This window comes from Gymnoscopelus braueri (assembly GCF_963280865.1).
Source record: "Gymnoscopelus braueri genome assembly, chromosome: 15".
Taxonomy (NCBI): domain Eukaryota; kingdom Metazoa; phylum Chordata; class Actinopteri; order Myctophiformes; family Myctophidae; genus Gymnoscopelus; species Gymnoscopelus braueri.
Window position 1 is genome coordinate 37,211,624 of NC_137620.1, and position 24,418 is coordinate 37,236,041.

General features: G+C 40.8%; 2 protein-coding genes across 2 annotated transcripts in view; both read right to left on the minus strand.

Moving 5' to 3' along the window:
- The window catches only part of LOC308101505 (myelin-oligodendrocyte glycoprotein-like), a gene marked incomplete at its 3' end in the record, with an annotated part of 154,495 nt that overhangs the window by 62,034 nt on the left and 68,043 nt on the right, over nt 1-24,418 (minus strand). The window lies entirely within an intron of this gene.
- On the minus strand, nt 9-12,807 carry LOC308102085 (uncharacterized protein). The gene is made up of 7 exons (XM_080451681.1): nt 12,677-12,807; nt 10,661-10,778; nt 10,414-10,484; nt 6,778-6,853; nt 2,810-2,872; nt 842-911; nt 9-754 (listed from the first exon to the last, which is right to left on the minus strand). Exons 2-7 carry the CDS (start codon nt 10,772-10,774, stop codon nt 651-653), a joined length of 498 nt encoding a protein of 165 aa, XP_080307807.1. The 5' UTR covers nt 10,775-10,778; nt 12,677-12,807; the 3' UTR covers nt 9-650.

The window sequence follows — 24,418 nt, forward strand, 5'->3', positions numbered from 1 at the left end:
GTCTTCACAGGAATTGTAATGCAAATATGTTAGCGTGTATTTTGGGTTAACTTATTATATAGTCTTCTCATACTCGTCCTTTGCAAAATAACAGCAGTAAAATCTGTCCACTGCAAGTTCATCTGTCGACAAATTAACAGTCTATAAGAGGGTGCAGAGCATATGAATTGAACTTGTGAACACGACCTGACGTCTAGATTAGATGTCAGGGCAAATAATACAATCTACATATAATCTACAATCTAAGGCCCATTTCATAAATGGCGATAATGGCTGATCTACAAGGTCAGAAAACGTTGCAACGCAATGCGTTGTGAGCTTGTCGATCTGCCATTTCTGCTACTTTTGTTAAACACATTTAAAAGATTTTTTTTACAAACGTTTTCCTATTATGGCCAGACTAGGGCCGCCAGGATTAAAGTGGTTCAAGTTTCTGTTGGGGCGTCAAGGCAAAAAAAACAAAACAAGGTTATACAATTATATAGGCAAACACTCCACATCACACCAAACTCCAGGCCAAGTCAGACTGCATTCCAGTGCAAACCACACTCCATTCCACAGCACACAAGTCTCCGTACGTGTACAAAAGGATGACAAACTGCACTCCACTAACAGGCCCGAGTCAAAAGAAACAGCACCTTGAGGAGCCGTCATAGAAGGCCGGTCACAGAAAGCAGGGTCCATTTCCTGTCTAACAGCCACGTGCTGCTGAGACGGACAGACACGCGGTCTGACCACGCACAATGGCAGCGGACTGGAGGAAACAAAACTAATTATTACAGGAACAATACTGGATCAAAGAGAGAGAGAGAGAGAGAGAGAGACAGTGAGAGACGCATACCTTCCAGAGTGTCGATGGTCTTCTCCAGTTTGGCCACAGTCCTCTCGGCAAACTCAGCTCTGGTCTCAGCCTGACACAAAAGAAACAAACCGTTATAAAGTGGAGGAAAGTAACTAAGTACATTTACTCAAGTACTGTACTTACATACAATGTTGAGGTATTTTTTACTTTACTGGAGTATTTCCAATTTCAGTACTTTTACTTCTACTCCACTACATCTGAGAGGCAAATATTGTACTTTTACTCCACTACAATTATTTGAAAACTTCTTTGTAATTATCAATTATAAAACATACATTAACCACTTCAGCCCTATTTTATACCTAGGCTATTTGAAAATAGCCGATCTACAAGCACACAACGCGTCGCGGCGTGTTGTGAGCTTGTAGATCTGCTATTTTCAAACATTTTAATACTTTTACTTTTGGTAAATTAAGTACATTTTGATACCAATATTTTTTACTCAAGTAAATTCTGAATTCCGGACTTTTACTTGTGACGGAGTATTTCAAAATTGCAGTATTGATACTTTTACTTAAGTAAAATATCCGAGTAGGTTTTCCACCACTACCGTTATCACACATGAACCTGCATCAACATCCATCTATAAATACCAGGCATCTCTGTATGTCTGTACAGTATGAATGCCCTTCACATTATCTCAAGAGCTGTTCAGCCATTCAAATTCACACTTGGTGGGTGTTATGCCGAGGACCCAATTAAGTGAAGTGTGTATTTGGGTTATTTCAGGCTTTCCATTAGGTAGCGATAAGTGTATTTTCTACATGGATATTTAGGTCACCCAAGGCCTTTCAGTCAGTCATTCACGGAGCTCATCTTTATTTTTACAAGCGGGTGCAGCTCTCATAGCTCTGATGTAGACACATCACTGGGTGTAGAAATGATTGGGTGTGTTTTTAAACACTATATATCCATTGTGCTGAGGGGTGGAGGATGTTAGCATGTAAAGTTCTTCACTCAGTATCTCTAAATGCTAACAATGCAGTAGACTAGGCTGTTGACATTTTGTTCGCTGTAGATTCCAGTCACCCATCTGTTATCATTTGGTTTAAATGTTTGTGTAACCCAGGGCTGTGTCCCGATATTAATTTCTTAAAGGATTGACTTTTTATCAAGCTTATTGACCCTTAGTTCACTTTCCCTTCATCAAGTAAAGCGTTTTCATGCTAACCCTTTTGTCAAACCCCAGACTATCAATAGAGATATTTGGTCAAAATTATATTTTGTCCACGTCACCCAGTAGGGCTTTCACGACTAGAGAGTTTTACTGGTCAACTAATTTGACCCAGTGGTAGTCGACTAGTCAATGTTTACCTATTTTTAAAAAAAACATTGTTTTAATGCCATTACTATTATCCTCCCGCCTTTATTTTTATGCTGTTTTAAGGGAAGCGCTTCTGGCACAGCAGGGTCTCCAAGGATCCTCAAAAGGGGGTTATTGCCCAATATTAGGCTATTATTGGGCATACTTTTGACCCCCTTTTGATACAAATAAAGGCAGGAGGATAATCATAATAGTAATGGCATTAAAACAATGCAAAAAATATATATTTTTTTTAAATCAACTATTTGACTAGTACCAACAAGGTCAACTAGTGGTTATACTAGTCGACTAGTTGGTGAAAGCCCTATCACCCAGCCCTACCTGAGAGTCAAACACAAAAGTGTGCTGGCTGTTTTTAATTTGATATATGTACCATCTAAATGTAGACTGAGCATAGCCTAATTTCGTACAGCAATATGTATTTGTAGCAGATCTATATTCTGTCTCTAACATGTCTTTCATCGTATGGTACAGAACATGAGGCTCTGTTGTCTCTGGTGTGTCATTATGTACTGTATGACTTCGGTCTTCTGTCAATGCATGGCTGCTCTAATGACACAGACGACACACGTTTCGGCACTGTGACGGGTTCTAAGAGATCCAATCCGTGGCGGTCGTCTCACCTCCTTGAGTTTGTCGGTCAGATTCTTTATCTCCTCCTCATACTTGTCTTCTTTTGTGGAGTACTGTGGGGAGGAGGGGGAGAAAACAAAGCAACCAATCAGAGAACCAGACGTCTGAGAAAGCAGGAAGTACCTCTACAGATGCAGATAAAACACAATGACTTTTAATCTGTACAATCATTTGGGCATGGTAGAGATGTCCTGATCATCTTCAGTCTATGATACAGTCCTGAGCCCAGTTTAGTTGGTGTTTTCAACAGCTGCATTCAACAGCAACGCACTATAAAGATCAAGTAATTTTATTTTACATGCGTTCGTCCTTCTGTCCGCAGCTACACTCGCTGGTCAACAACAACAATGTTATTTATTTTTAAATATCATAAATCACAGGGCAATTGTTTCTCCAGGCTATGGGATAAAACGTCCCACCAGGCTTGCCTTGCCTGCGCATGAGCCATCTCAACAGATGTAGTGATGTAGATTAACACCAAAATATACATGCATAAACGTGACGACATATCCCAAAAAACTCACATTACGAGAGTCTTTGCGTCTGTGCACATTCAACCTGGTCGGAGGTGTCTTAGTGAGCCACTTTTACAGTTTAGACTCGAGTCGCTCTGAAAAGCCTGCAACAAAACTAATATAGCCTACCACAGCAGAGTCTTGAAATCACAGACATGTAGCGCTGCCGAACTAGCATGCTGGATTTGAAAATAACATGTTCAGGGTGATGTGATCTCGACATCCCGGGTGGAAGTCAGTAGAGATGATGTACAACAGGTAATCTCTCAAAGAGCACTGCTCTTTCATGGCTGTAAGTAGAAATTTGACTGACTAAATCACTATTATTATTAGGGCATGACTCCCCAGTCCCCTCTACTGAGCACACCTTTTTCTAGTTTCTATATTAAGAGCCATCAACATAATTATACATTTAACACAATGTATAAATTCATTTGCATACCAATATAAAATACATCTGCACAGTAATATATAAAAACTCCAGCAGTTGCCTCACAACTAACTAGCCTATCATAGCTTGACAGTCCCTCCCAGGCTATGGGACCTGGACTTCCAACACTAATAAAACTGGGGGAACAATAGTGCTGGGTAATATGGGATCTATGGACCAAAATATCATTGCTCAACATCACATTCTTCTCTCCGACTGTCAGGACCTGCCCTGGCAAAGGCAGGATCACATAAATGTGAAGCAATAGAGACAGAAGATACTTTTGGCAAATCATCATCCTTGACAATTCTCATGCAGCCCGTAACCGTTCGATTCCTATCCCTCCTTTAACCTACAGGTAACAAGAGTGTCCAGTCTTGCTACTTTCAGTTAAGGAATGTCGCCAAAATAAAATATTTTTTGTCAGTTGCAGACTTGGTTTTATTTCTTCCCGCCTAGACTACTGCAACTCCCTATACTCCAGCCTTAGCAAAAAAAGTTTAGAAAATATATACGGTAACTAAATTCATTATTGAGTCGTTCAAAACTTAAATAAGAATGCTTTTGCAATCAAAATATTGAATTTTGTCAATTTGCTAAACCTAAGTATTATATTGGAGAACTTAATATACCCCCCAGTGAATATAATGTGTGTGAACATTTAAGCACGGATGCCTCCAGTGAAAACTGAACTGAACTAACCATGACAGTTAGCGCTGTGATCTATGCATTGAGTAACACCTTTTTATAGTTCAAATTGATTTATTTTCAATCAACGTTTACTACAGCATAACAAATTCCTCTTCCACGTGACGAAAAGTATTAGTGGCACATAAGTGGATAGCATATTTGTTTATGGGCATTTATGGGTACCACATGTGACACAATGACATCTAAACCATTCATTAAGACCATAAGGCCCTGGGACAGCCAGTAGTAATTACCGCTGTATGCACTATGATCCCTACAGAAGTGTCCAGTCAGCCCAGCCTAGGCTAAGCTAGGCTAGCTGCTGTGTGTTGGGGAGGGGGGGGGGGGGGGGCTTGGGAGGAAAGCAGCCTGTCTCTCTGAATGACATCAGTGGCAGGATGCATTGGTCCAGTTCTGTCTGCTGTAGGAAGGGAATGCGCTGATAAAGAGCCTCTTTCTCTGAGCTACAAAGCTCTGGTGTGTTGGGGAGCTCAGTGTTGTCGAGCCTTTCAGGGACACGGCTTTATGTGCCGTTTCCATTACTGCAGCTGCTCGGGCAGCCAGGCAGGGTGTGGCTGAATGTCTTCAAGGAGCTGGGGAAATAACACACCAGCTTACAAAGAGTCCGCTTAAGCTTAAATCGAGGCTGGGATGCATCTCAGATACATATTACGGGTGAAATGCTCCTTTAAAATTCCGTGTGGCTCTTTCCCTGTATTTGGGCCACTCGAGCCTGAGCGTTCATTCAGGCAGTTGAGCAATGACAAACAGCCAGGACATAAAGTGAAATGACAGCAACCCTAACAGGTTCTGGGGTATGTGTGTGTAAAGCACGAGAAACAAAGACTTGTAGATCGGCTATTTTCGGCATGTGACACCATCGTATGATGGAGCATAGATTAGGCAATACTGACTGTGCACTTCTGTCGAGGGTTAGCACGGTCGGCTAAAGAAAGCTAGCTGAGAATGCTACAGAGCACCCACCTTCATTAAAATAAGTAGAAAACATTTGAGTGGTTCTCAACTCCGATCCTGAACCCATAGCTACCTGGTGTCTTACGTCTAAATTAGTTTCTAATGAACTGAGAATGACAAACAGGCCCCCCAGGAAATGAAAAATACTGTATTGAGTGAGCAATATGGATAGTATCACGTTAGCTGGTAAGCTTCTCTGAGACCAAAGCAGTCACTGCTATAGTGGTTCTCAAAGTGAGTTTTAGACGGTCTCCAGTAAAAATGAAGACACATTTAATAAGCTACTGTAACGTTACATCCTCTCCATTGGAATGATCTATACTCAGAGTTTCTGAACCAAATATCATATAACAACTTGTAGCTCAGGTGGAGGCGCAGAGGAGAGAAATCTACGGCATAATCATCAAATAAGCCTCTTTCTGTCGTCTGCTTCCGTTATCTGCTTGAGGTTAGACTTGATTCACAGCACAAAGATAATGTAAGGGTGCACCAATACCACATTTAGATTTCCATTTGTTTTCCAAATGTCATCACTTATTCGCATTATAACTATATCCAGAGACCCATTCCTAAGACGACACAAAGGGTGATTTATATGCAGTGGTGGAAAGTAACTAAGTAAATTTACTTAAGTACTGTACTTAAGTACAATTTTGAAGTATTTGTACTTTACTTGAGTATTTCCAATTTCCAATACTTTTACTTCTACTCCACTACATCTCAGAGGCAAATATTGTACTTTTACTCCACTACATTTACTTGAAAACTTTTACTAGTTACTAGTTACTTTTCAGATATAAACTATGATGAAACATACATTAACCACTTTAGCCCTATTTTATACCTAGGCTATTTGAAAATAGCCGATCTACAAGCTCACAACGCGTCGCGATGCGACGCGTTGTGAGCTTGTAGATCTGCTATTTTCAAATATTTAGTACTTTTACTTTTGGTACTTTAAGTACATTTTGATGTCAATACTTTTGTACTTTTATTCAAGTACATTTTGAATTCTGGACTTTTACTTGTAACAAAGTATTTTTATATTGCAGTATTGGTACTTTTACTTAAGTAAAGAATTTGAGTCTTTTTCCATATGTGCACCAGTGTCACGGCCCGAAAATAGTCGATCGACAATCTCACAATGCGCTTTGTGAGCTCGTCGATCTGCTGTTTTCGGGCGTGTGACGTGGCACGCGGCCAGGCATTACTCAGGGCTTTAGCCATACAGTGACTGTGCAGTTAAGACATAGGGGTGATCCACGGTGAGCACATTTTCACATGTAGTACTTCTTCATAATGTCTGATATGTGTAAAGGCATGCAGGGCCCTTCCATCCCCCTCCTACCTTCTCAGCTTGGGCTTCCAGGGACTTTAAGTTATTGGTGACATTTCTCAGCTCCTCGTCCAACTCGCCACATTTGCTGTCGGTTTGTCGCGTTTTTTTTTAAAATGTGGGAGTTTTGTTCGTGGGGGGGGGGGGGAGGTGGGAGGGGGGGGGGGAGAGGTTTTCGCGGTGCGTGGAAAGAGGTGGGAAAGAATGGGAGGAGGGAAAGAGGAGGAGAGGGGGGGGTGAAGAAAATGGAGAAGGGGAGAGGGGTGGGGTGGTGGTGGGAGGGAGAAGAGGGCAAAGAACAACCCAGGGTGAAGGGAAAGAGGGAGGACAGAGACAAAAAACAGACGTAGAGATTTACAACAAGTAACAACAGGGGGGGGGAGCAAGGAATGACCTTTGACCTTTTCTCCGCCGACTAGCGGGTGGGGGGGGGGGCCTGGCTCCTAGCTACAGAACACCTGACAGTGGATGAGTTACACACCAAGGGAAAAAAATAACCTGCAACGCTAACTGAATGCACGACCTGACCTGTGGAAGTGTCCTGGCAGAGTGAAGAAGCTGGACGGCTGTGGAGACAAAAGGTCTGCCTAAGAGGAGGTTAAGGACATGCAGATGCGGCTGGTGGAGAACACGAGGGAGAAGGGGGGGGGGGGGGGGGGGGGGGGGGGGGGGGGGGGGGGGGACGACGCGAGGGGTAAAGCGAGGTAGGCGTCGAAGCGGCGGGTTGCTGGGAGGTCATGCAGTGATATATATATATATATTCTGTAGGCCGGAGCTCATGCAACGCTGCAGTGATGAAGTCCCAGCAGGGGGGGGAGCGGGGAGGGGTCACCTAAAATATAGCGCAAATAATGTATCGGATGCAATAAAATGACAATACTTTAGTGATACGTTGAGTCAATTCCTGAGTGGGCGGGGACTTCACAAGCCACTTTTACGGACGGGGGGGGGAGGAGTGTTTCGAGTCAAGACGCCTCCCCCGACCCCCTTTCGTATTGGCCGTCGTCCGGTTTGAGTGACAGGGTGGCAAGAGAGTGGGATAGACCAGTACCTTGTCCTCAGAGGCCTGCAGGCTCTTCAATGATTGGTCGAAACCTCTCAGTTGTTCCTCCAACATCCGGACTTTACTGTTAGTGATGCGAGCAACATGAGGCACAAGACACAGCGCATGCAGAGAGAGAGAGAGGGAGAGAGCGAGAGTGTGAGTGAGAGAGAGAGACGGAAAGAGAGACAGACAGGAAATACAGAGTCAGAAGGACAAAGAGAGACAGGAAGACAGAAAAGGGACAAAGAGAGACAGGAAGACGAAGGGACAAAGAGAGACAGGAAGACAGAGAAGGACAGAGACAGATGCATGGAGGGAGTTTGACATATTGGCAGGACATGCAACCAGCAGGCATATTTTACATGTAAACAAAAAGGGGGGGGAAATGATGCATGTTATTACCACGCGACTTAAGCAGTCCCACGTTTATGGAATTTATTCACCAATTAACCTCATACAAGTCATTCTTCCTGGGCATTCTACTCTTAAGTAAATTTACAAATCACAACGTTACATACATCCCAACAACAAATATTACAGTTCGACGATTTAACCCATTAAAGCCGGGAACCATTATTTTATACTTTGGCTATTCAAAAATAGCAGATCTACAAGCTCATGGCGCGGCACCGAGTGCCGCGCCATGAGCTTGTTGATCTGATATTTTCCTTTTTTTTTTTTTATCATGAAAATGTGTGCAAACCTTTTAATCTTTGTATGTATACTTTTGAAGCGAACATTTTTAACTCAAATCTTTGCTTCTGGGGGGTCCCTGGAAAAACATTTTGGGTGGTCCTTGACATGAAAGAAGTTTCAGAACCACTGATATTATAGCAATATAACAAAAATAAAAAATTAATGTTAGGATTTAGAAGACATTTGTTGAATCCCCCAGAAACAAAGATTTGAGTATACAAATATATATATATATATATATATATATATATATATATATATATATATATATATATATATATATATATATATATATATTTTTTTTTAAATAGCAGATCTACAAGCTTGTATATCTGCTATTTTTGAATAGCCCAAAGAAATCTTAAAATGACACAGATGCGTTCCCGGTCTGAATGGGTTAAAAGAACAACAAAAAAAAACATTGTTACATGTTTGATGGCACAGAAACTAGCATGAATGCTCTGAATGTAAAAATGAAGGTGTGGCGTCATACAAGCGGCCGTGCAGCTACTGATGGTGTTGGTGTGTAGTAAAGCTGTCAAACACAACCCAGGGATCACACTCGATGCATCAATGCCTTGCTTTCTGTTCATATGAAAGACAGTCTTCATATGAAAGACTGTTTTCATGTATTTAATTAAAGCTGTGAATCAATCGTTTTGGCAATCGCTTTAAAAAAGAAATAGCAGATCAACAAGCTCAGAACAGATTGTGCTGTGAACGCGTTGTGAACTTGTCGATCGGCCATTTTCACCACACCACGCCATCACACGACAATTATAAAAAAGGGCTTCAGAGGTTCAACTTTAACCACATTAACCACAACTCTATAACTGCCAAAGGCGTTTATAAACGTCTTTGAGAAATTAGCTGTTGCCTGCCAAAGACGTTTAAAAACGTCCTAAAAAAAAATTCAAAAAAAAAGAAAATTCTAAAAAAAAAAATTCTAAAAAGATTCTCTAATTATTTAGTATTGACACCTTTTCGATATTCCAAACGAATAAGGAGATAACAATTTCCAAAGATTTGCTGCTCCATCCACTTCAATGTTAAAATTGAAACGGACAAACAATTCACAATGTTTTTTGGTTTGAAACCAGTGGTTTTGAGCTATTTTCAAACATCAAACAACACATGACAACAAGGTCAAATTGACCTCGTTGACATTTGTGAAACCACACCTGAATCTCATCTGTGATTAGAAATTTTCTGGGGATCAATCATACTTGAGAAAAATATTTTGTGGCTATGCGAAAAGGTACCAAAATCGGTCAAAACCCTGGCAGGCTACAGACTGTTTCTGAAAAAACTCTGGCAGGGTAAGAGTTAACCACATTAACCACATTAACCCTGGCGCCACTATTTTGGGCTCTTTTGCAAAACCTTTCAGAAATTTTTCGAATTTCTTTCAAATTAGTCAAAATAAGCAAACATAGCCGATCTACCGCGTTGTGAGCTTGTAGGATCGGCTATTTTTGACATTTGGCGTACAAATTATATTGGGTTTCACTGGTTAACACAACAGATGCAGTGCATTGTGGACAAAGTGTGATGGTGGTGTGGGGGGGAGGGGGGGGGGGGATGTCAGGCAATAACAAGACACAAGGGTGGGTGTTTACCTGTTGACACCTGCACAGCTGAGTTACATACATGCAGACAGTATGGCGGAGGCCTATAGGGACTTCTAACTTAAGACTGATGCTTTGTAATAAGTGTGTGTGTGTGTGTGTGTGTGTGTGTGTGTGTGTGTGTGTGTGTGTGTGTGTGTGTGTGTGTGTTAAGATGCTGTAATGACAGTGTCTGTGAGGCTGAACTGAAGCTGGGAAGAGCTTTTGGTCAACATAATGACAGAGCATTTGAGGATGTGTGTGTGTGTGTGTGTGTGTGTGTGTTAGAAATTGACTCACGATTCAGACTGTTCTGCTCGCTCCTCTGCGCGCTCCAGTTCCTGTTCGATCACCACCAACTTCCTGGCCACCTGGGGGGGGGGGGGGGGGGGGGGGGGGGTCATGGGTGAGGATGTTTGCTAGCTTGTTTTCATATCCATCTCTTGTCTGTGCACAGGAAGGTAGATGTGTGTGTGTGTGTGTGTGTGTGTGTGTGTGTGTGTGTGTGTGTGTGTGTGTGTGTGTGTGTGTGTGTGTGTATACTGACCTCCTCATACTTGCGGTCGGCCTCCTCTGCGATCATCTTTGCCTCCTTTAGCTGGACCTCCTGCATCTCCATCTTCTCCTCGTCCTTCATGGCCCTGTTCTCAATCACCTTCATACCCCTGAGAGAGAGAGAGAGAGACACACACACGGTTCATATTTCATTGTTTGGTCAATGGCTATGTTTACATGCACGCCAATATCCCCTTAGTCACTTAACACATTGACTGCCAGAGTTTATTCATAATGTACTCACCCCTGTGCCAGCAATTTGCGTGTTTTTTAATTTTTTTGTTTTGTAATTTTTCATTCAAATACATTCTCTGATTGTGTTGTCAAGCACCTACGATTGTTCCACCAGTAGAGAGCAGCACATCCAAACATTGATCACCTCGCTCACCCCCTCCCAAACAGGCCCACGTCATATCCGGTAATTCAAAGGATGTGACGTTTTCGACAATTCCCGTTCCGCTGATCAGCCTGAAAACGACGTGATACACTACGACGATCACTGTTAGTCACCCGGACCAAAGAAAATAGAAGTTGAGCTGTCCGTTTGTCTTTCATACCGTGTGAAAAACAGTGTTTTTCCTTATTCTGGCCGAAAATCACCGGAGAAAAACAGCGTGACCCGGAAATGTTTTTTTTTTTTTACATCCGGCTCCGGGTGAGTGTGACGTAAGTGGAAAACGAAAGTGTTGATGAGAAATAAACAAAGCCGTGCGATCACAGATTAAACAATGAAAATTCAAAAGAACGTGTCAACTCGTTCTTAGGAATCCTGGCACTCAAGCGATGGATTTGAAAGAACGTGTAGACGGGATCTTGGCACTGTATGTGTTAAGCTCTATATACTTTGTCATATTACGGATAGCAAAAATAGCAGATCTGCAAGCTCACAATGCTTGCAGTTCTGCTACTTTTGAAAAAAATATATATATATATATATTTTTGCCTAGAATAGCATTCAGAGATTATTTGCAGCAGTATGAATTTGCCTTATGCTAATCTTGACATCACCTGGCGTCCTCTCAGACTTCCACCCACCCCTTTACTGGAGTATTTCCAATTTTCAGTACTTTTACTTCTACTCCACTACATCTCAGGGGCAAATATTACACTTTTACTCCACTAAGATTATTTGAAAACTTTAGTTACTTTGTAGATTTTTATTATCATTACAAAACACACATTAACCACTTCAGCCCTACGTACATTTCGGCCATTCGAAAATAGCAGATCTACAAGCTCGCGACGCATTGTGAGCTTGTAGATCTGCTATTTTCAAAAGATTTGTATACATTTGAAAACTTGTGAGATGGGACATTCCTTGGCCCAACGCTTGAATAAATAAAGGAAAGAAAGAAAGAAAATAATGAGTCTTGAGACCTGAAGCCGATTCTACATGTCTCCTAAATCTCAGTATTCTGAAAAACGTATGTTTCTATATCAGTGGTGCTCAATCTTTTTCATGTCAAGGACCCCCAAAATTATATGTATTTGGCCGCGGACCCCCATCAAAATATGTTGTTCCAGGGACCCCCAGAAGCAAAGACTTGAGTTAAAAATGTTCGCTTAAAAAAAAATATATATATTCAAAGGTTTGTACACATTTTCACGATTTTTCAAAAATAGCAGATCTACAAGCTCGTAGCGCGGCACTCGGTGCCGCGCTATGAGCTTGTATATCTGCTATTTTTGAATAGCCAAAGTGTAAAATAATGCTTTTTAGCTCAAATCAAAAAATGGCACAGTTCCAGGTCTCAATGGGTTAAGTACATTTTGATACCAATACTTTGGTACATTTTGATACCAACACTTTGGTACATTTTGATACCAACACTTTGGTACATTTTGATACCAATACTTTCGTACTTTTACTCAAGTCAATTTTGAATGCCGGACTTTCACTTGTTAACAGAGTATTTCTACATGGCAGCATTGATACTTTTACTTAAGTAAGAAATGCGAGTACTTTTTCCACCCCCCCCCCCCCCTCCCCACAGCCCCTAAACGTTACCTCTCGCTCTCGTCCGCCGACTTCTCTGCCTCCTCCAGCTTGTGAAGGGCCGTGGCCAGCCTCTCCTGGGCCCGATCCAGCTCCTCCTCAGACAGCTGGATACGACGGCCCAGAGACGACACCTCGGACTCCGCCTGCACACACACACACACACACACACACACACACACACACACACACACACAGCAACCGGTGGTGTAAAGTAACCGAGTGCATTTACTCAAGTGCTGTGCTTAACTGATTCACTGCCAATCACTTAGATCTACGCGAAACGTGCCAGTCGCGTAGATCTACGTGAACTTAAAAAAAAAATCTCTTTTTTTCAATTTGACCCAAAGACCAAGGAGATATGATTTTTCGAAGATCTAGAATCTCTGGCACTGGCTAAAAAAATATGAAAATACCTCTGGCAGTTAATGGGTTAAGAACAATTTTTTGAGGTACTTTTACTTTACTGGAACATTTCCCATTTTGAATACTACTACTCCACTACATCTCGGAGGCAAATGTAGTACTTTTACTTAGTTACTAAATTTTAGTTACTTTTCAGATATAAACTATTATATTATAAAACATACATTAAAGATAGGGTAAGTGATTTGCTTTGGTTAAAATAAGTGTTAAATAGCTCTATATTCTGTTCAGTACTCATTGCTATAGAGTGTTTGTTCAGTATTAGGAGTCTCCTTGTCTCTCCACCTCTTTATAAAACAGAAAATGCATTTTCGTTTCAGTTTCATTTCCAATTTTATCCAACCAGGACAGAGAACTCAATCAGGATACAGATTAAACAAGTGGAATTGGAAGTGATGACACCAAGAAATGAGCAGGCAAAATTGGAACTGGAACACTATACAAATTAAGCTTAAAAATGGGTACTTTCTCCTGATTGGCTGAGATTTTGACACCTACAGAAAAATTGATTTTCTGTTTATTAAAGAGCTGGAGAGACAGGGAGACATCTGTTACTGAAAAAACACTCTATAGCAATGATTACTATCAGAATATAGTATTTTAACCTTTTAACAAAATACTTTTTGTTTTAACCAAAAAATATCACTTACCCTACCTTTAACCACTTCAGCCCTATTTTATACCTAGGCTATTTGAAAATAGCAGATCTACAAGCTCACAACGCGTCGCGATGCGACGCGTTGTGAGCTTGTAGATCTGCTATTTTCAAACATTTTAGTACTTTTACTTATGCTACTTTAAGTACGTTTTTGATACCAATACATTTACAAGTACATTTTGAATTCCCGACTTTTACTTGTAACAAGAGTATTTCTACAATGCAGTATTGATACTTTTACTTAAGAAATGTGGGTACTTTTTCCACCACTGCGCACAACAACAACAACACTACACGTTCATGACTGGAGAAGACACACAGACAGAGAGTCAGGGATGGAGAGAGAGGCAGGGATGGAGAGAGAGTCAGGGATGGAGAGAGAGTCAGGGATGGAGAGAGAGTCAGGGATGGAGAGAGAGTCAGGGATGGAGAGAGAGTCAGGGATGGAGAGAGAGTCAGGGATGGAGAGAGTCAGGGATGGAGAGAGAGGCAGGGATGGAGAGAGAGTCAGGGATGGAGAGAGAGTCAGGGATGGAGAGAGAGGCAGGGATGGAGAGAGAGGCAGGGATGGAGAGAGTCGGACGGAGGGAGACTCTAGTCAAATGTATGCACCGTCACGCGACAGGCGTCGCTCGTCGAAAAGAGCCGACCTACACGTTGTGAGCTTGTAGGTCGGCTATTTCCTTCATGCGACTAAGTATGAATCGAGAGAGCGAGAGCGAGAGCGCGAGAGAGAGAGAGAATCAGACAAGAGTCAGGGTTGGAGAGAGAGTCAGAGACTCGGCGGGAGAGAGAGGGGGGCGACAGGGATGGAGAGAGAAAGAGTCGGAGATATGGAGAGGAGGACAGATAGCCTGGGACCAGACGAATGTGCCAGTGCAAAAAAAAAAAATTGCACTCTGCGATTTGGGTCTGGCACCGCTCCGTAGTGAATCCATTTCCTGCTCCGGAAGTCTGGGGTGACCAATCAGGGGAGACTGTGATTGGTAGTTGGTTGTAGGTCTAACCAATTGCGTCCAGAGCCATCGTTTTGATCCTGCCCCCTTGGGAGAAAAAAAAACGTCCTCATAGAAGCACCAGACTCGTATCTACGCGAGGCTAGAGGACAGAGGGATGGAGAGAGAAAGAGTCGGAGAAATGGAGAGGGGGACAGAGGGATGGAGAGAAATAAACAAACAGTTGAAAGAGGGAGGAAGGGAAAGAAAGGGTCAGAATAGGGAGAAAGGGACAGGAGGGCAAAGAGAAGTGGGATAGGGAAAGACTGCAGTGGTGGAAAGTAACTAAGTACATTTACTCAAGTACTATACTTAAGTACAATTTTGAGGTATTTCTACTTTACTTGAGTATTTCCAATTTCCAATACTTTTACTTCTACTCCACTACATCTCAGAGGCAAATATTGTACTTTTTACTCCACTACATTTACTTGAAAACTTTAGTTACTAGTTACTTTTCAGATATAAACTATGATATAATAAAACATACATTAACCACTTTAGCCCTATTTTATACGTAGGCTATTTGAAAATAGCCGATCTACAAGCTCACAACAACGCGTCGCATCGCTTGTAGATCTGCTATTTTCAAATATTTAGTACTTTTACTTTTGGTACTTTAAGTACATTTTGATGCCAATACTTTTGTACTTTTACTCAAGTAATTTTTTTATTCTGGACTTTTACTTGTAACAGAGTATGTTAATATTGCAGTACTGGTACTTGGTACTTTTACTTAAGTACTGGGAAAGAGTGATGAAGAGCTATGGAGATAAAAATGGGGGGGGGGGGGGGGTACTGAGAAAGAGAAACAGGATAGAGACAGAGGAAATATAGCCTTGTGCTGCGAAGAATGACTTGCAATATTAACACCCACGACCAGTGCTGTGGCCTGTTGTAACAACCAGTGGCTGTTTGTTTGTCAAAGCAACAAACTAACACTTTTAGAGTTAGCCAATGAGTTGTCGGGTGTCGGTTCAGGACACGTTCTATTGATCTATCACATCCCAACGAACGACTTGAAAACTCCCATCTTCACAAATAATGAAAACCTTTATTTGTGGAGTCGTCGAAAAGCAAAGCTATTCATATTGGGCGTAGTTAGAGGTGTGTCTTCCATTAGTTCCATTACTGATTCAGGGTAGGATACGGAATCCCTTGTTTGGGCAACAAAATGACAGCCCACTCGAGTAGTGTTATGTATGAAGGAGCAAGCAGGGGGGGGGGGGGGGGGATTAGACTCACACACTGTCTGGGATGAACCGACCCAGCCTGCCCTCCATGTGGGAGAGAGACAGGGAGGACACACACACACAAGAGTGAAAATAAACTATGAAAGGCAGAGTCCGACTCCTGACAGCAGCCAGCCCCCCCCGAGAGAACAGACGAGGGAGGAGTAGAGAGCTGTGATGTAACGAGGGAGGGAGAGGGAGAGAGAGAGAGTAGTCTCCAGAGTTTCAACAGAGTTGGGAGTGACGTGTAATAAGAATGATTTGCTTTTGCGTTCAATTTAGCCCCAATAGCGGTGGGACTACAAGGAAGACACTGATTGGTCAGTCCAACGCATAGAAAACAAGATATCTTGGAAACTACTGGTTGATTTCCTCAGTTGCTTTAACCCATTAAGACCAGAAACGCATCTACAAATGTCTTCTAAATCAAAATATTAAAATATATATATATATTCAAAAAGGTTTGCACAAATTTCCAAGATTTTTCAAAAATAGCAGATCTACAAGCTCATAGCGCGGCACTCGGTGTCGCGCTATGAGCTTGTAGATCTGCTATTTTTTAATAGCCAAAGTATAAAAGGTTAACATTATTGTGATGCTATATTAGCACATTTTGCTGGTGAGCCCCTGGAACCCCCCGAAGGACCCCTGGGGGTCCCCGGACCCCACTTTGAGAAGCAATGCTTTAATAGACTGTTAAGTCTTGTTCAACAATCGAAGCAAACACGTCGTCATGGAATTCACTCATGCGGACGTAAACACACGTGTACTTACCGAGTCCAGTGTAGCGACATTCATGAGTGTCAAAAATATGATTCGCGCACATTTTCTGAAGTGCTTTTGAGTTTAATCAGATTTGTGCAGCATTTTCCAGGGCATGCTGCTGATTGTAATAGTTACAGTAATTGAGGACAGCCAAGCAGTTGCCTGGATTAAAAATAACATGCAACACAAAAGGACAACTGGAGACAGAGAGGGTGAGACAGACTGAAAGAGGAGAGAGCAGAGGAGAGCAGTGATAGAATAGAGGCCAACCGATGCCAGCTTTATATGGATCCATGCCCGTCCGCATTTAGAAGTTGTTTTGACTAATATTTTGTTAAAAAGTGGAAGATCAAAACATGTATTTGATTTAAGTTATAAGCAAAACAAATATAATAAACAAACCATATGTAAGTTTTCAAAAATAGACAATCTACAAGCTCACAACACATCTCAACAGATGAGCTTGCTTGTAGATCAGCCATTGTTTTTTAAACGTTTGGAAAACGTGTATTTTCGCCATGCCCAAAATAAAGACTAGGTTGAAAAAGAAAGATCAGGACACATCGGCTGCTTAATTGCCGATACCGATGTCAAAAAAGTCAAATAATAGCCAATAGAGTACAGAAGTCCTGACGTCACTCGTTCATTCCCTGGGTCGTAAAGTAATTTCTCTATGGAGAATATCATTGGGTCGTCTTAGAATCGTCTCATATAAGAATTGTGTTCCAAAAATAAACAAACTGTCCCGGCGATATTGTCAGGGAGGAGGCTCTGTATCGTTTATGATAGTCAGTCACTTATATTTGATACAGTCTGTTTCTGGCGAAAATGTAACTAATTCGGCGGAAGTAACATTAGCGTTTTCTCACCATCAGTTGATGCTTCTCATATCCATAAGAGTCAAACCGCCGGGATCATTCGTTTATTTTTGGAACACAGTTCTTATTTGACGCGATATTAAACACGTCTATGGGAATTCAGAACGGGGGTGGAAAACCGCGAACCAGGTAGGATGTGTAAATTACGTCAGACTACGGTGCTCTATATATCGGCCAAACTGATATATCGGTCAGGCTCTAGAGAGGATTACCGTAAGAGCTGGCTAGTGGAGCTTCAGACAGAGCAGAGGCCACTAGACCACTGTACCAGACTACCAACTATCACAATGAGGGTGCACTGTTATCTTGCCAATAGAAAAAAAAAAAAAAAAGAAAACTCCTTCAGTTGAACGTGTGTATGCGTTTTCTGATGCAGACCTGGAGCGTGAGCAAAATGCATTCAATTCAGCTCATGGAAAAACAGTCCCCTATATTACATGCAATACTTCAAAGGTCTGCCTGAAATTCAGTGGACAACAGGACAGTGTTTTTGGTTTGCCATGGCCTGCTGCAATAAATGGTGCATGTACTGTGTTGTGTCTTCATACAAAGCACATTACATTCTCACACACACACACACACACAGTGTGGAATCCATGCAAGGCATCAACCTGCGCTCATCAGGAGCAGTTAGGGGTTCGGTGTCTTGCTCAAGCACACTTCAACACTAACCAAGGAAAACATTTAAAACGTTTTTATAATATAACATTAAATACGTCAGTCATTTCTTTGTATATTTAAGTTATTTGTCATACCTGCCCTGTGCAAGTTCTGTTTAAGGCAATTTTTTGTAATCAATGTTCCAATGTTCAATGTCAAAAACACAATTAAATTCAGACATTAATGGCAATTATTTTTATGACAATTAATCGTCATCTTACATTTTGTAATCGTGCCAGCCCTAATTATGAGGCAAGATTCAACAGTTGCTGTACATGTTTCTACACTTCCTGAGTTGAACCTTTTTCTTTCACAACGACTGGCTTTGAATGGTGTTTTAGTGGCTATAAGGAGTAGAAGCCATTGGTTCCCAAGATTGTTCAGCTGAGACCCGAAAGATGTATTTGGCGTCTCCCCGGGACCCAAACTCCTAAAAACTCCATTATGATTTAACCACTTAAGTACCATTTAATAGTGAAAATGGTCGATCTACAAGCTTATAGGCCTGACCTCGACTAAGTCGACTAGTCGACTGGTTAGTCGCGGGGTTAGTTTTTTTTTTTTTTTTATTTTTTTTAAGGGCCAAAAATGTTTTAAATTGTTTTTTGGCCAAGTCTACACCTGCAACCACACGTAACTTCCACTTTATTCTTCTTATTCCTCGTCTTTGTATTGGTATTGTTTGTGTTGGAGCGCCTCAGTGCGGCTGCAGAGTTCATGTGCAACCTCTTCCAGAGAGAGATAGAGACACTAGAAACTCTGCTGGAGACAAAACAAACTGTGTAGACTTGGCCCTTTGAAATAAAATGTATTTTGGCCAAAAAAAAATATATATATATATATATTTTTTTTTTTTATTAGTCGACTGCCAGTCGACTATTGGCAATTAGTCGCCAATTAGAGTCGACTAAACAAATCCTTAGTCGGGGACAGGCCTACAAGCTTATGATTTCTTTTTTTAATGGATTATTTCTTTGAATTGAAATAATTCCCAATTTATTAATAAATAAAAATGTATATATATATATATAAATACATTTTAAAAATAATATACACATATATACTTTTGAAACAATGAAAAGAATTGTAGGAAATTGAAAAACAAAGAAACAAGAAAATGGGTCCCGACCCACTGTTTGGGAAACACTGCTGTAAGCGATGCACTGGTTAAGAAAGGCCTCCAGACACACATGTACCATTCAGATGGCCAAGAACTGAACCCCAGTAGAGCTTTCCTCCCCATGTTGCCATTAAGCTCTCGGCTATCTAAACTACATAAAAAGGGAAACTCACAGGAGAGGGCCACCCACTCTTTTTTTAATAAAGCATTAATCTGTTTTTTTTTTTTTTAAAGGTGGGGTTTAAAGAGCCTGCCAAGTTAACATGCATAAACAGAAAACCAAAACCTTGAGGAACAGTAGTTTGTCTATCAACCATTATGCTTAAACTACAAAGGTTTCTTCACTGCAACCTCCAAAACTAGGAAATGATCATTTTATGACCAGGTCGACATTTGCATGTTAGAAGGATGAAGTTGCAGTTGTAGCATCTAGGACATACATGGGCAACTGGCGGCCCGGGGGCCACATGCGGCCACCGTCACTTAGCCCGCAGGTTAATATCGGATAACTGATATATTATCGATTTCAGCCGTTCCAATTCCAAACATGCAAACATGACCCGCTTTAATTACTTCAGTCTATATTAGTAGCTTAATGACTAGTATTACAATTATATTGTCTTGTTTATGTCCAATGTATTTGTATTTAAGTTCATAAAGTTAACATAAGTATAACTAAATGCATTTGAAATGAAATACAAATGTTACTTTTCAAGATTCCTATTCAAAAATAGCAAAAACAAATCAGGATTCCAATTCTAAAATAGCAAAAATAGCAGATCTACAAGCTCGAGCTTGTAGATCAGCTATTTTTGCTACTTTTGTGTGACATAGAATGGCGAAGTACGGCATTAATTTATGGAAAAAGTTCAAATACGGAGATAAGCGGTGTCTGTCCGACAGTATATGCAATGTGGCCCTCTGGAGTGAGTGTGGAAATATAGTGGCCCTCTACATCATCACAGTTGCCCACCCCTGTGTTGCAGCCTTGTGGTGAAGAGAATGAATGTTCGAAACATATCGAATGAATTAGGTCCATCGCAACAAACAATGGCAAACTATTTGTGCTTGTTACTATTTCACCTAGCCAGTGCACTAAGCAGGCTTAATGTGATATTGTTCGGCAAGGCTACTATGCTACATACTGTAGGCCCTTTTTCAGGCAGCCATATCGACATAGTTGTGTAATGTTACTTCCTTCAAAGGTGTTACCAATGATACTAATCACTTAAAGGAGGACTTCACCCATTTTCATATAATTGCTCCACACTAATACTTTATACTTTATTTGTTTATTTAGACAGGACAGAGCATATTAATGAACGTCACATGAACGTAAATACACCGGATTTAGCAAAGATGCTAATTTTCATCCGCAGTCCTCACACAAAACAGAAAAAAAAAAAACAATAACATCAGAAAACAGACAAACGGTGAAATACAATTACATTACATCACATAGCCTAAAAAAACCTAAAATATGATCACAGATGGTTGCAGCTTTGGTTTTCAAGCAACCATCTTTTCACATTGAATTTAAAAGATGGAAATGTAGCACAATCCCTTATATGTAGAGGAAGGCCATTCCATGCTACACAACCCTGTACTGAGAGGACATTTTGACCGAAGGTTGTTTGCCGGTGCGGCACTTCACAATCTCCTCGAGTGGTTGCTCTGGTACTGATTCCTCTTTCAGGCTTCCTTTTAATGAATTCCCTTAGGGGGGGGCGGGCACAGACCCGCCCCCCTAATGCTCAATTTCTTTCTACTCTGTCTGTGTGGACACTTCAGAAGGCCGCCTACCAGTGACATTAGGCAGGTTTTTACATTTCAAATGTTATATTTTATTTATATTAACGCGAGAATAATGGCTTTCATTATAATATTCGAACTTTCCAGCATGCAGTTTCTATTTCATTACTTTTTTTTGGTACTTTAAGTACATTTTGATACCAATACTTTTGTACTTTTACTCAAGTAAATTTTGAATTTCTGACTTTTGCTCGTAACAGAGTACTTCTACATAGCAGTATTAATACTTTTATAAAGGTAGGGTAAGCGATTTGCAATTATTCAAATAATTGCCTACTCATTGCTATAGAGTGTTTGTTCAGTAAAAGGAGTCTCCCATGGTCTCTCCAGCTCTTTGTTAAACAGAAAATGCTTTTTCAGTGCTCTCTCCTGATTGGCTTAAATGTTGTCACCTACCTGAAAATGTACTATATTCTCTTTTACTCAAGAGCTGGAGAGACCCCTGTGACCGAACAAACACTCTGTAGCAATGATTACTATCAGAATATAGTACTTTAACCTTTTGAACAAAAACTTCTTCCACCACTGACAGAATCCATGGTGGACGGGGGGTGCACACATGTCATAATTCAGTACTGTATCTTCTGTCATATCTGTTTGGCTACATTGGTATCATTAGGTCATTTCTTTTAGCAGATACAGCCAAAAAACTAAAAGAAAAAAAGATTAGATTTGTCATGTGTATTTTGGGCACCTCTCCACCCTGCAGTGCAGAAGGGCAGGGCGTGCTCACCACTGAGTCAATATCAATTCAATATCCATTCCACAGCTCTCTGTTTGATGACAGGACAGCTCTTAAACCCGGAGGCTCTGTCTTCTCGGTTGAAAGAAAGAAAGGAAAAAAACTCATGTATGCCATAGCACTGTTTTTTCTGCATGGCCAGAGAACAAAGCCAGGGTTTTTCGGCTTAAAAACCCCTTGGCCTCGCATGCGCATAGCACACGAACAGCGCCCGTTTATGAACATCTAAATACTGACACACTTCCCACTTTAAAACACTCTTGATTTAAGAGGTTTGTTTTTTCCCCCTCCAGTTGTTATGACAGCCTCTAAGCGCATTCTATGTCGTCTGATAGATTAGATAAGTAGCCTATTAAAACGGAAGATTGACTATAGAAGCGCCACTGCAACGCAGTGTTGGCGAATACGTTGTATACGGCCTTTGTCACGGGTTGCAGCATACATGGGAAACTGGCGGCCCGGGGGCCACATGCAGCCCCCACCTTCACTTAATGCGGCACGCAGGTTAATATCGGATAACTGATATATTATTGATTTCAGCTGTTACAATTCCAAACATGCAAACATGACCCGCTTTAATTACTTCAGTCTATATTAGTAGCTTAAAGGGGAAATCCACCCATTTTCAATATTTAACTATGTCATTAATATAGCATAAAGGAGTTGTGTGGAAATAAGAAAAAAATTAAAAAAGAATTAACATTGCAAAAAAATGTAACATTGCAAAAAAATTAACATTGCAAATTACACTGTGATGACTCATCATGGTGTAATTTGCAATGTTAAACCCAGAATCAATCCTCCAGTTCAAGACAACACAGAAAGGGGGGAACTTTTTTCTTATTTCCACACAACTCCTTTATGCTATATTAATGACATAGTTAAATATTGAAAAGGGGTGGATTTCCCCTTTAATGACTAGTATTAAAATTATATTGTCTTTGTTTATGTCCAATGTATTTGTATTTAAGTTCATAAAGTTAACATAAGTATAACTAAATGCATTTGAAATGAAATACAAATGTTACTTTTCAAGATTCCTATTCAAAAATAGCAAAAACAAATCAGGATTCCAATTCTAAAATAGCAAAAATAGCAGATCTACAAGCTCGAGCTTGTAGATCAGCTATTTTTGCTACTTTTGTGTGACATAGAATGGCGAAGTACGGCATTAATTTATGGAAAAAGTTCAAATACGGAGATAAGCGGTGTCTGTCCGACAGTATATGCAATGTGGCCCTCTGGAGTGAGTGTGGAAATATAGTGGCCCTATCCATCATCACAGTTGCCCACCCCTGTGTTGCAGCCTTGTGGTGAAGAGAATGAATGTTCGAAACATATCGAATGAATTAGGTCCATCGCAACAAACAATGGCAAACTATTTGTGCTTGTTACTATTTCACCTAGCCAGTGCACTAAGCAGGCTTAATGTGATATTGTTCGGCAGTAGGCTACTATGCTACATACTGTAGGCCCTTTTTCAGGCAGCCATATCGACATAGTTGTGTAATGTTACTTCCTTCAAAGGTGTTACCAATGATACTAATCACTTAAAGGAGGACTTCACCTATTTTCATATAATTGCTCCACACTAATACTTTATACTTTATTTGTTTATTTAGACAGGACAGAGCATATTAATGAACGTCACATGAACGTAAATACACCGGATTTAGCAAAGATGCTAATTTTCATCCGCAGTCCTCACACAAAACAGAAAAAAAAAAAACAATAACATCAGAAAACAGACAAACGGTGAAATACAATTACATTACATCACATAGCCTAAAAAAACCTAAAATATGATCACAGATGGTTGCAGCTTTGGTTTTCAAGCAACCATCTTTTCACATTGAATTTAAAAGATGGAAATGTAGCACAATCCCTTATATGTAGAGGAAGGCCATTCCATGCTACACAACCCTGTACTGAGAGGACATTTTGACCGAAGGTTGTTTGCCGGTGCGGCACTTCACAATCTCCTCGAGTGGTTGCTCTGGTACTGATTCCTCTTTCAGGCTTCCTTTTAATGAATTCCCTTAGGGGGGGGCGGGCACAGACCCGCCCCCCTAATGCTCAATTTCTTTCTACTCTGTCTGTGTGGACACTTCAGAAGGCCGCCTACCAGTGACATTAGGCAGGTTTTTACATTTCAAATGTTATATTTTATTTATATTAACGCGAGAATAATGGCTTTCATTATAATATTCGAACTTTCCAGCATGCAGTTTCTATTTCATTAGCTTGGATTCCCCATTGAGGATGTCACTGGTAGGCGGGTTTCTGAACCGTCCACATCGCTCGTCTGAGACACAGACCGAGTAGACAAAAATGGTACCGTGTCATAATGAGCATTAGTGAGGACCAATTATATGAAGACGTCATGGTTGTAAATAGGTGAAGTCGTCCTTTAACCCTTCCATTGTGTTTTCATTGTTTTCAAGTTTAAATAGGTAAAAAGTACCC

Excerpts from the sequence above, each read along its gene's own strand:
- LOC308102085 (XM_080451681.1), bottom strand. The coding sequence starts at position 10,774 with ATGAAGGTGATTGAGAACAGGGCCATGAAGGACGAGGAGAAGATGGAG. Across the intron at positions 10,485-10,660 it reads CCGACCGCAAGTATGAGGAG|GTGGCCAGGAAGTTGGTGGT; the intron begins GTCAGTATACAC and ends CCCCCCCCCCAG. Across the intron at positions 912-2,809 it reads TGACCGACAAACTCAAGGAG|GCTGAGACCAGAGCTGAGTT; the intron begins GTGAGACGACCG and ends CTTTTGTGTCAG.